Source organism: Gadus morhua, chromosome 21 (genome assembly GCF_902167405.1).
Source record: "Gadus morhua chromosome 21, gadMor3.0, whole genome shotgun sequence".
Taxonomy (NCBI): Eukaryota; Metazoa; Chordata; class Actinopteri; order Gadiformes; family Gadidae; genus Gadus; species Gadus morhua.
The window spans coordinates 6,819,468-6,831,439 of record NC_044068.1 but is presented as its reverse complement, the minus strand read 5'-3'; the positions used below and the strand labels follow the sequence as shown (position 1 = coordinate 6,831,439).

General features: G+C 52.4%; 1 protein-coding gene across 2 annotated transcripts in view; it reads right to left on the bottom strand.

Moving 5' to 3' along the window:
- Nucleotides 1–348: 348 nt before the first annotated feature.
- Nucleotides 349–11,972, bottom strand: part of runx2b (RUNX family transcription factor 2b) — a 31,557-nt gene continuing 19,933 nt past the window's right edge. The window contains exons 4-6 of one of the 2 annotated variants that reach the window (XM_030345890.1): nt 8,696–8,872; nt 6,002–6,163; nt 349–884 (exon numbers count right to left, since the gene is read on the bottom strand). In XM_030345890.1, coding sequence (XP_030201750.1) covers nt 364–884; nt 6,002–6,163; nt 8,696–8,872 — 860 coding nt within the window. In that variant the 3' untranslated portion in view covers nt 349–363. The remainder of the gene's footprint in view (nt 885–6,001; nt 6,164–8,695; nt 8,873–11,972) is intronic. The other variant, XM_030345891.1, reaches the window with a different exon arrangement.

The window sequence follows — 11,972 nt, the reverse complement described above, 5'->3', positions numbered from 1 at the left end:
AATACCTCCCCTTTGTAGTGCCGTGGTCAAAACACATTCCAGGGAGACACGTCCTCACAAGTCCGTCTCTTCTTCTTCTTCTTCTCCTCCTTCTTGTTTTTTTCTTTTTGGTATCTCGTCCGTAATTTCGGTGAGAGAGCGAGAGAGAAAAGGGGGAGAGACAGTTCTTTGTGGAAGGTCGCTAAACAACTCCACCCCTCCCCTCTCCCCCCTCTCCCCCCCACTCCCTCCACGGAAAAAAGGTTTTGTGCTTTCAAACCGTGACATCAGTCAGATTCATCCTCATCTTCTTCTTAACGATCCGACCCCCATTTACCCCCCGGCCCCCCGCTGGATTGCCCCCCCCCCCCCCCCCCCCTCTCCTCAATACGGCCGCCACACGGCCTCGTCCATGCCCCGCCCTCCCCCCCCCCCGGAGTTCAGCACGGTGGGGGAGTTGCTGTGGCTGCCGTCGCCGCCGTCGACGCCGCCGCCGCCGCCGCCGCCGCCGCCCTCCGACTGGCTGGGCAGGTTGGGGTTGACCAGCGTGCTGCCGGTGGACGCGCTGGTGCACGGCGGCACCATGCGCGACGGCGAGCGGTCCCCGCCGCCGGGCACCATGGAGAACTGGTAGGAGCCGGCGGAGGAGGCGCCGTAGTAGAGGTACGGCGTGCTGCTGGTCTGGAAGGGCCCGCTCTGGCTCTGGGTGGAGCCCGGGTACGGCGGCGGCAGGTAGGTGTGGTAGTGGGCGCTGCCCAGCGACATGGCGGAGGTGACGGGCGGCGTGTAGGTGAAGGTGGCCGGGTAGTGCATCCGGGGGCTGGAGAAGCGGCTCTCCGTCAGGGAGGAGAGGCCTGGGAACTGCCGCTCGAACTGGCCGGGGAAGGGGCTCAGGTCCGACGAGCCTGGAGCACGCAGACGGACGGGAGGGTCAGAGATGTGGTTCGCTTTGGGTTGATGTCAGTACGAAAGGTTTGGGCAGGGTGGGAGTATCGGGAGATGGACGGAGTACTTGTTAATAGTGTGTGGAAGGAAGGCCGTACATAAAGCAACACACACACACACACACACACACACACATATATTCAATAACAGACACACACATACTCTCATAAACACACACAGGCATTCACAGACAGATAAGCGCACACACACACACGGGCACACACAGGTACGCACGCACATACCAAATACACATTGAGATAGCGTTAAGGAAAGATCAACACTACAGTGGCTACACGACACATGCAGGTACGGAGATAATTATAAGGATAACATTGCAAACATTAGGTTTTCAACAGCATCTGTTGTGTGCGATGCAGCATTTGATGCTGAACACACAGTAATTACATGACTCCGTCGGGACTCCAAAACAGGAGCGAATCGGATTGAAAAGGATTTAGCGTGAATGTCAGACATTTCCAGCAAGATATTTCCAATTATATTAACAAATTTGGAAAGGATTTAAGGTCATTGATTTATTTTTGGCAGGATTTGGTCTAAAGTGCGTGTGCGTCGCATTTTACAACACTTTTTTTGACGTTAGCTTTTAACTTTTATCCAATTTAATCTTGGAACAGAAGAAGCGATGTTTGCATGTTACTATGTTTGCACTCCAGCCTATAATTGCGCGAACGTTGCCATATATTAATGTGTACGACTTGTCTGTTTTGTGTGTGTGTGCATGCACAACTCAGCATAGATGGTGTGTGGCTTGTGCGTGTGCAAACAACCATGTGTGTGTGTCTGTGTACACATGTTTACATTTGCACGTGAGTGTGCGTGTTTCTAAGCATGCGCGCTTGTACGTTTGCAAGTGTGTATGTGTGCTTACGAATACACCCATGCCCATCTGAGCGTGCGTGTGCATGTGTGCGCGTGTGTGTGTAAATACTATATGCACATAAAAAGGCGGTGGGATGGATCAGGAGCAGCACATGTGGAAACACTCTGAGCAGAAACAGTTTCCATGAGATCCATAATGAGGCAGGGCAGCACTCTGATGGGGCTCCTCGCCTCCTCTTTGTCCCCCCCACTCTGTGTATGAGAATGTGTGTGTGTGTGTGTGTGTGTGTGTGTGTGTGTGTGCGTGCGTGCGTGCGTGCGTGCGTGCGTGCGTGCGTGCGTGCGTGCGTGCGTGCGTGCGTGCGTGCGTGCGTGCGTGTGTGTGTGTGTGTATGTGTGTGTCTGTGTCTGTGTGGTTGGTGACTATCGATGCACGTGTGTGTCACAGTGTGGTACTGGGCGAGAGAGAGAGAGAGAGAGAGAGAAAGACAGAGAGAAAGACAGAGAGAGAGAGACAGACAGACAGAGAGGGACAGAGAGAGAGAGACAGACAGACAGAGAGTTGAAGAGAGACCAAAAGGGAGAGTGAGACCAAGAGAGGGAGTGAGACAGCGAGAGAGAGAGAGAGAGAGAGAGAGAGAGAGAGAGAGAGAGAGAGAGAGAGAGAGAGAGAGAGAGAGAGAGAGAGGGAGAGAGAGACAAAGAAGGGGAAAAGCGACGGAGACAGAGAGGCCGAGAGAGACCCAAAGAGATCGAAAGAGAGAGAGAGACCAAGACAGAGAGGGAGAGGCCAAGGGAGAGAGAGAGAGAGAGAGAGAATGAAACAGCAGCCATCCAAGTCACCCCAGCGTTTTCTCTCTTAGCCTCATCCTTAAAATTACCCAGAAACCACTAACTGGCTGCGGTGAGCACGCTGGGCCCAGCGAGGACCATAGAAGAAGAAGAAAGGTCCTCCCAGTCTCACTCTCCCTGGCTCGACCCCTCTCCCCCTCCCCTCTCTCCCCCTGTCTCCCCCTGTCTCCCCCTCCCACACACATTCTCCCACACACACACACACACACGTAAACACACACACACACACACACACACACACAGTCATGCACACACACAGTGCGTCTCGTCTCAGCAGCGTAATCCAGCCATGGCGCTGTTATCATAAATCACCAGGCGTCTTCCATGTCACCATGTCTGTTGCGTGATGGGGGGCGGGGGGGGGGGGGGGGGGGGGGGGGGTGTAGAAGGGTGTGGGTGGAGGGGTGGGTGGGCGAATCGGGTGCCTGGGTGCGTGTATGTGTGCGCTTGGGACATGGGAAAGGGTGGGAGGGGGGGGGGGGGGGGGGGGGGTGGGGTTATGTGCGTGGAGTAATTGTGAATCGGAGGCTTTTTGTCGCCATAGCGTCGGATAGCATATGCTGTCAATTAAGGCCTGCAAGACTTCCTCTCTCTCCCTCGCTCCCTCTGTCTCTCCCTCTCTCTCTGTCTCTCCCTCTCTCGGTGTCCCTCCCTCGAAAATCGTTTGATTTCCCTCTTTTCACAAAGAGAAGGCGGTGATTGTGTTCAGCAGGGTCTGCAGACGTGTGGCACCGTCGCAGGCCGCTCCAGAGACTCCCCAATCGCCCCGACGTGGCATCCATCCGTTTTTTTCTCTTTCTTTCTTTCTTTCTGTTTTTTCTTTCTTTCTTTTTCTCTCCCATTTGGAGCCGTTTTAGCGCCAAAGGCCCCTGTGATGGGAAGCCAGATCCAGCTTCATTAGTTTAAATGAAACCAGAGTCCCGCGTTGTCTAAATATTTGGACAGGCTTTACCAAACGAAAGTCTCCGGCGTCACTTCCGAATTTCTGTGTTCGACGTGACTGATGAACTTTTGAAACTTTACCGCGCACGGATCACTGGTCTGTGTGTGTGTGTGTGTGTGTGTGTGCGATGCGTGTTATTGTGTGCATGTGTTTTGCATGTGTGTGTGTCTATGAGTATACAGTATGTTCAGTGTGTCTCAGTGTGGCATATAGGTGTGTGTTTGTGTGTGTATGTGTGTCTGCATGGCATGTATTTCCCCGTAGGGCATGAGTTCATGGGTGGGTGTGTGTGTGTGTGTGCGCGTGTGGCGTGCACGTGTGTGTGTGTGTATGTGCTGATCCGCAAGTGTCTGCGTGTGTCACATCAAAGTGGGAAACACATAACATGAAGTGTAGCATGATGCATACATATCAGCTCCTATGTCACGCAGCCAGTTAGCCCTGTTGGTGTAGCGCGCGCGTGTGTGTGTGTGTGTGTGTGTGTGTGTGTGTGTGTGTGTGAGCTATAGAGTTTCAGGTTCTCCGCTCCGCCTGGTGAAGTGTCGACACGATCCGCTGAGATCTGAGACCCTTAGTCACTTCTCTTAGTCGGCATTAGGCGCTACAGGTGTGGATGTGAGTGTGCGTGTGCGTGTGCGTGTGCGTGTGTGCGTGTGCGTGTCACCCCCCATCAGAAGAAAAAGAAGTGCGCGCGTGTCACCTGAAGAACAAAGCCCGTTGCCATGGAGATGAAAGAGAGGCCTGATCGGAGTGGCAGGGGCATCTGGCCTGGGTTCCAAACCGTTTTTCTTTCATACGTTTTCTGATGCGCAGGCTAAACACGCACTATGCTTCATACCTCGCTGTTGCCCCCCCGGGGTTCGTAGAGTACGTGTGAGGGTTGTAAGCATAACCCATCACAGAAACCGAAATACATTTTAATAGATGTTATTATTCACCTGGCTGGCACTGAGTTTGACAGGTGTCAGAGAAAACTTGTCCGACCGCATTACGTTTTTTTTATGGAGTTTGGTGGAGAGAACAAAAACCAGTAGACATATCTGAATGCTGCTGTTGATGCAGAGAGAGAGAGAGAGAGAGAGAGAGAGAGAGAGAGAGAGAGAGTGAGAGAGAGAGAACAGGGGGCTGGATAATGGGATTACCCAGAATGCTTTGCACGGTTGGCATATCACTATAAAGAGACTTTTCTTCGTCCTTCATGAGCCTGTTATTATGCCAAGGCCTGTTATTACCCAACCTCTGGAATCAAAGGCTCGGAGAGACCGACAAAAAAATAAAACAATGGCTTCCCCCCACCCCCCCCCCCCCCCCCCCCCCCCCCTCACTATTTAAAAAATACAATCAAATCACCCAGTGAATTAAGGATCTGAGTTACGACAACGCAGCCTCCGTCAACAAAAAAAGTACGTTCCATTCTTTTTATACGTTCTTACTAATCCGTTCGTTCCTACCTCTCGTTTGTTAAAGTAAGACGTGTGAAACGCTTGTGTCTTCACCCCCCCCCCCCCCCCCCCCCCCTTCCCCCCTCGCCCCCCTCCACCCTTCTTCTTCCTCTCTCTCCGCACGGTGCCTTTAATCACTTTCATTAAAGTGAAAAGGCATTTGTTTTATGACGCCAGACTTTTCCCTGTCGGGAAGGCTGGTGGTGGGAGGCCTCAGTTCACGTTTCACCCAGAGGAGGGGGGGGGGGTTTCACCCAGAGGAGGGGGGGGGGGGGGGCCCACCGAGGGACAGAGCATCAGCTCTGTTTGGGCGGACGTGTTCTGAGTAGAGCGGGAGCAGCTGTGGTGGTAGTGCTGGTGCTAGTAGTCTTAGTGTAGTGGTAGTAGTAGTCGTAGTAGAAGCAGCGGTACAACTTCTAGTAGTCGTAGTAGTAGTAGTAGTAGTGGTTGTTTTAGTTGTAGCACTAGCAGTAATAGTAGTGGTAGTAGTGGTAGTTAATGAGTGTATGGTGTCGATGTGTTCGGATTAGTAACCTACACACCCACTACCAGCAGTACAAGCAGTACTAGCAGTAATAACAGTACTAACAGTAGTAGTAGTAGTAGTGGTAGTTACTCTGTGTAGGGTGTGGAGCAGAGCATCCATCTTTACACACAGTACCAGCCGTAGTAGCTGCTATGTATAGTGTGTGGATGTAGTAGTTATAGCAGTCACTGATGTAGGGTATAGATCTGTATGGTTCACTATGAGCAGCAGCCTGTACTCCCAGCACTAGCAGCCTTAGCAGCACTACACAGTGGTGGCTCTGGGTGTAGGGGGGGAGTGGTAGCACAGTGGCTCTGGGTGTAGGGGGGGAGTGGTAGCCCAGTGGCTCTGGGTGTAGGGGGGGAGTGGTAGCCCAGTGGCTCTGGGTGTAGGGGGGGAGTGGTAGCACAGTGGCTCTGGGTGTAGGGGGGGAGTGGTAGCTAGCCTCCGCTCCCAGCACTAGCGCGCGGCTACCTGGCAGGCGTCGGGGCACGTCGCTGATGGCGGGCAGGCCAGTGGCCCGGCTGGAGGACAGCGGGGTGGTGGAGTGGACGGAGGGCGAGGCCATGGGACTCAGGTAGGACGGGTACGTCTGCTCGTACGACCAGGGGGGCGAGGACTGGGACTGACGAGGATCTGGAGGGGGGGGGGGGGGGGGGGGGGGGGAGAGAGTGGATGGGAGGAAAGAGGGGAGGTTGGAGGAGGTGGTGAGGGAGAGAGAGGGGGGAGGAGGGAAGGGAAGGGAAGGGAGGGAGAGAGGGGGGGAGAGAGGGGGGGAGAGAGAGAGAGAGAGGATGGGAGGAAAGAGGGGAGGTTGGAGGAGGTGGTGAGGGAGAGAGAGGGGGGAGGGAGGGAGGGAGGGAGGGAGGGGAGCAGGGAAGGGGGGGAAGAGAAAATAGGGGAGGGTGAGAAAGAGAGTGGAGGGGAGAGACAGAAGACAGAGAAAGAGTTAACAATGGCCAACTAAAACAATACATCATCGTCAACTCTGTCTCCACACACGTCAAAGTTACAATCCAAGATGTGTATGTCGTTTTATCGACACTCTTTGCTCGGATGCTCATTTATGTGTCAGTTGGTGGTGTCATGCAACGCCTCTTTCTATAGCTATTTTCCATGACAAGATCTTCCTGTTTGCCTCATAAAACGCTGCCCCGGAGCTCAGATCGTTGGCAAACGATGAAGACCTAAAGAACACATGGCTGCACACACACACACACACACACACACACACGCACACACACACACACACACACTCATGCACTCACACGCACACGAACCAGGAAGCAACCGGCTCTAGCACTAAGCCTGTGCTTCTCCCCTTGATTCTACACAAACAGCATTGTTAAAACGACATTTGACACGCCATCGCTCATTCTGTGTGACAGAATATCTCGACGAGCGGGACGAGCTGACTATGGTGTTTTTGAATCACCGTTGGGCTTCCTTCGACCAAACTCGGTCATAAGCCCCATCGCCTTCTTCTTCTCTCACAACCAGGGTCAAAGATCTGTTTTTCTTTGGTTGGTGCATAATTAACTCCTCCAAGTTATATAACCATGACTCTCTCTCTCTCTCTCTCTCTCTCTCTCTCTCTCTCTCTCTCTCTCTCTCTCTCTCTCTCTCTCTCTCTCTCTCTCTCTCACACACTATCTATCTGACTCTCTGACTGGCCCCTGATATACGGTGTAAACAAAGACACAAGGACATCGCTAGAGTAACTAAAAGCTGAGGGATGAGTTCTGTGGTGAGTCTTCGTCAGAGGTCTCTCTGATCAGGTGGCAGACACCTCAGCGAGATAGAGATAGAGGTGGCGAAAGAGAAAGAGAGAGGGAGAGAGACAGAGAGAGAAAGAGAGAGGGAAAGAGAGAGAGAGAGAGAAAGAGAGATAGAGAGAGAGAGGGAGAGAGAGAGAAAGGGAGAAGGAGGAGAGAGAGAGAGAGAGATAGAGAGAGATGGGGATAGAGAGAGAGAAAGAGAGAGAGAGAGATAGAGAGAGGGGGAGAGAAAGAGAGAGAGGGAACAAGAGAGAGAGAGAGAGAGAGAGAGAGAGAGGGAACAAGTGAGAGAGAGAGAGAGAGAGAGAGAGAGAGAGAGAGAGAGAGAGAGAGAGAGAGAGAGAGAGAGAGAGAGAGAGGGAACAAGTGAGAGAGAGAGGGAACAAGTGAGAGAGAGAGAGAGAGAGAGAGAGAGAGAGAGAGAGAGAGAGAGAGAGAGAGAGAGAGAGAGAGGGAGAGAGAGAGGGAGAAAGAGATAGATGGTGTTACCTCCTAAGATACTAATGAATAGATCTAGAGAGAGGGTTCATGCACTGTGTGGAGGTGTCACCAGAAGCTGTCTCTGTTATGTCAAGGTAACATTGAACCGTGATAACTGTTTAATGATTCACTGAACTCGTAAAAACTTTGCATTCATGATTTACAGATTTGGTAACAAGGCCGGTTCGCATCGTGATTTGAAGAGACTGTGAGTCATCATCCATTTATTCATTCATACGGAAGACAAACTGACGATCTTTTCAGCAAAACTGACGATCTCTTCAGAGAGACTGACGAACTCTTCAGAGAGACTGACGATCTCTTCAGAGAGGGGTTCCGTTTGAACGCAGTCGTCGGATGCTAATTCATCAACGGATCAAACGCCATGGGGAGCCCTGAGGCATTCTGGCCCTCTTATAGCGACTTTAGCCAATGAAAGAACGTATTTTTCTTCACTCTGAGCTCTGATGGAAGGTCTGCGTGTGTATCCGAGGGGGTTTGGGATTGAAGGGCCAAGTCAACCATCGGCCCCCCCCCCTCGCTGTATAGTAACCATGGCAACGACGCCAAAACAAAAAAGCGCAAACTGCACCTCGGTCTGATTTTGATCCAAAGCATTGGTTGGAAAAATAATGAAATCCCTATTGGATAAATCTCACCAGCTCGTCTCCCCAAAGCCGAAATATCTTCCAAGATAAGCATTGACTTTCCTTTCCTTTACTCATCCAAGACAGGGATTCATATTTTATTTCATAATGATGTCTATGTCCTAATATTACACCACATACTGTAAGTATTAAAACGTAACATAACCATTGTGGCGACACAGCTGCACGTTAATGGGAGTCTGAATCATTCTGGGCAAAGAGAAAAGGCTAAAAACAAAAAAAAAGTGGGTAGGGTGCCTCACCGGTTATCTGCGTCTGGCCCTGGGGGTTGAAGGAGTTGGGCCCGGCGTTCAGAGCCTGGCGGGGGGCCTGCGTGGGAACGCCCACCCTCATGGTGGTCTGCCGTATCCTTTCCAGCTCGCTGAGGCGGTCGGAGAACAGGCCGCTCTTTGGGGGGTCCTCAAGCTTCTGACGATGGCCTGGGGACAGCAAGACACCAAGGGGGGGGGGACTCGGGTCAGCTCGGGTCTATCATATAGGTCTCTACAACTTAACCCCTGAATGGGGCTAGGGATAGACTACAGTTAATATGCAGCCTGATGGGGTTGGGGATAGTCTACAGTTATTATGCAGCCTGATGGGGTTGGGGATAGTCTACAGTTATTATGCAGCCTGATGGGGTTGGGGATAGTCTACAGTTATTATGCAGCCTGATGGGGTTTTGGCCGGGGCTATGCTGTAACATAGGACAGGATGGCATCGCGGCGTGGTCGGGTGTTTGACTCCGAGTACGACCGCTCAAAGTTCCCTGCCCGACCGGTTGGCGCCCTTGAGCAATGAGTTCTAAACCTCCGCGGCGCCACTTTTAATATCACTACACCTATCAATGTAACTATTGACACACGACTCGTCTTACATATCAAACCCACTCGGAGAGACACATCACAACGGCCCCGACGGCTTTTGTTGTCACCCTGTGTCACATGATCTTCCTTTGTTTGCTGTTCCTGAAACAGGGAGTAGTGATCTTGGCTGTTTGGTTGGGCGTTTGTGACAGTCAGGTCTTTTGTGCGTGTGGCGTGCTATCATGCCTCTCGGGTTGGCAAACAGGAAGAAGTGAGACGGGGATGGATCGGGAAGCGAGGACGTATGCAGGAGCAGGACTCCCTCTGGCAGACGCCCCGGCGTGCATCCGGCTCCCTGGAGGAACGGCTGGCACGGCCGAGTGCTACCCGCATTTACACAGCGAGCGAGGGAGGGAGGGAGAGAGAGGGAGAGGGAGAGGGAGAGGGAGAGAGAGGGAGAGGGAGAGAGAGAGAGAGAGAGAGAGGGAGGGAGAGGGAGACGGAGAGAGAGAGAGACGGAGGGAGAGAGAGAGAGAGACGGAGGGAGAGAGGTAGAGAGGGACAGAGAGGGAGAGAGAGGGAGAGAGGGAGGGAGAGAGAGAGAGGAAGGGTTAGAGAGAGAGGAAGTGATAGAGAGAATAAAGATTGAGATTAAGAAAGAGTACTAGAGTATTACAGAAAACAGAGACATAGATAAGAAAGGAAGAGAGAGAATAATAAAATAATAATTATAGTGTGAGGAGAGAGCGTGAGACAGAGAGAGAAAATAACTAAGTGACAAAGAGAGATGAAAAAGAATAAGAGGCAAAGATAGGTACAGAGAATAAGAGACAGGGGAAGTTAGAGAGGACTAGAGAGAGAGAGTGTGTGTGAAAGAAAAAATGATAAAGAGCAACAGAAAGAGTGTGAAAAAGAGCAAGATATGGATAGAGAGATGAAAGAGAGAGAGCAGGAAGAAAAGAGAGAGGGGAGATGACAGAGCGAAAGAGGAAGGGAGAGTAAGGGGAAGAGAGAGAGAGTAAGAAAGAGGGAGAGACAGAGAGGGAAAGAGAGAGAGGGTGAGAGAGGGAACGAGAGAGAGAGGGAGAGAGAGAGAGAGGGAGAGCATTCCTCCTCAGGTAAACACAGGCTCTCACGCCATGGAGCCATTATCCCTACAGGAGTCGTAGCCAACGCCAAATATACTCTGCCTCTTTATTCAGCCCCATTCCTTCACCTACGAATCTGCTGCGGCTCGGCTGCTCCTAGTCCTAACCTCACTCCTACCGGCCTGTAACTCTATACTACATCCCACTCCGGTACACACACACACACACACACACACACACACACACCGGCCAAATACATAATGCACACATGGGCATGTCCATGGACACACACAACTCTCAGCCAACGATGTGGACACGCACACACACACACACACACACACACACACACACACACACCGGCAAAATACATAATGCACACATGTGCATGGACACACAAGACTCTCAGCCAACGATGTGGACACACACGCATACACACCCACACACCCACACATACACAATCCCACAAAAATAACAAGTCTCGCTTTCTGGGCCGCGTCTGGGCCGGCCCGTTTCCACCCTAGCACGTACGGTGCACGCCACTGGCCCTGCAACGACAGGAACCACCAGCACGGGGGGAATCTCCGGCGAGAGGCCAGGTGCAGACGATAGAGAGACGAAAGAACAACCAAAGAAAACAGGCAGTAGAAAGAGATTGAGGCTCAGTGCATGAGCACGCAGACACACACACACACACACACACGCACACGCACATCCATGCACGCACGCACACATACACACACATGCATGCACGCACACATACATACACGCACGCACGCACACACGCACGCACTCACACACACACACACACACACACACAAATGCACACAGACTCTTGCAGGCATGCACACACACAGGCATACACACACACACACACACACACACACACACACACACACACACACACACACACACACACACACGCCCACACAGGCCCTGCCTCTCCCCCGTCCTCACCCACCGACCCCGCCCAGTCCAGAGACACGGCTCTCTGTGTGTGTCTGGTCCCTACCCGGCTCCCCCCTGTAAAGGCGGTAAAATAAATATCAAACAGGGAGGCAGGGAGGAGGAACTCCTACTGGGCCTGGCAGACCTCCAGCTGGCTCAGCCTGGCCCCAGCCAGCTTCCTCAGAATCCCGTCCAACCAGCCTACCGCCGGGGCTGGGAACAAAGGTCTGGCACCCTCCCTTACCCCCACTCACCCTGGGTGGGGAAGAGCAGCCCGGCAGAGAGAGGAGAGAGCGACGGAAGGAGGAGAAGGTAGGAGGAGGGGAGGAGAGAGGAGAGGAGACGCGAGGAGAGGAGATGAGGAGATGAGGATAGGAGGAGACGGGAGAGGGGAGGGGAGGAGATGGGGTTAGGAGAAGAGAGGGGAGGAGGAGAGGGGAGATGGGAGGGAGAAGAGGGGGAGGAGAAGGGGAGGGAGGAGGGGAGGGAGGAGAGGAGGAGGGGATGTAGAAAGAAGACATGGAGACATGGAGGGTGGAGGGTGGAGGTGTTCTAACCAATAATAAGAGATGAATGACAGTTTATACAAGATTTAACAAGTTGTAAATGTATTGCCCAATGGTTTCTCCAGGGCACCATTACTAAGTTATTAGGCACCATCACAACTGTGCAATTGACTGTAATTACGGTAATGAATGAAA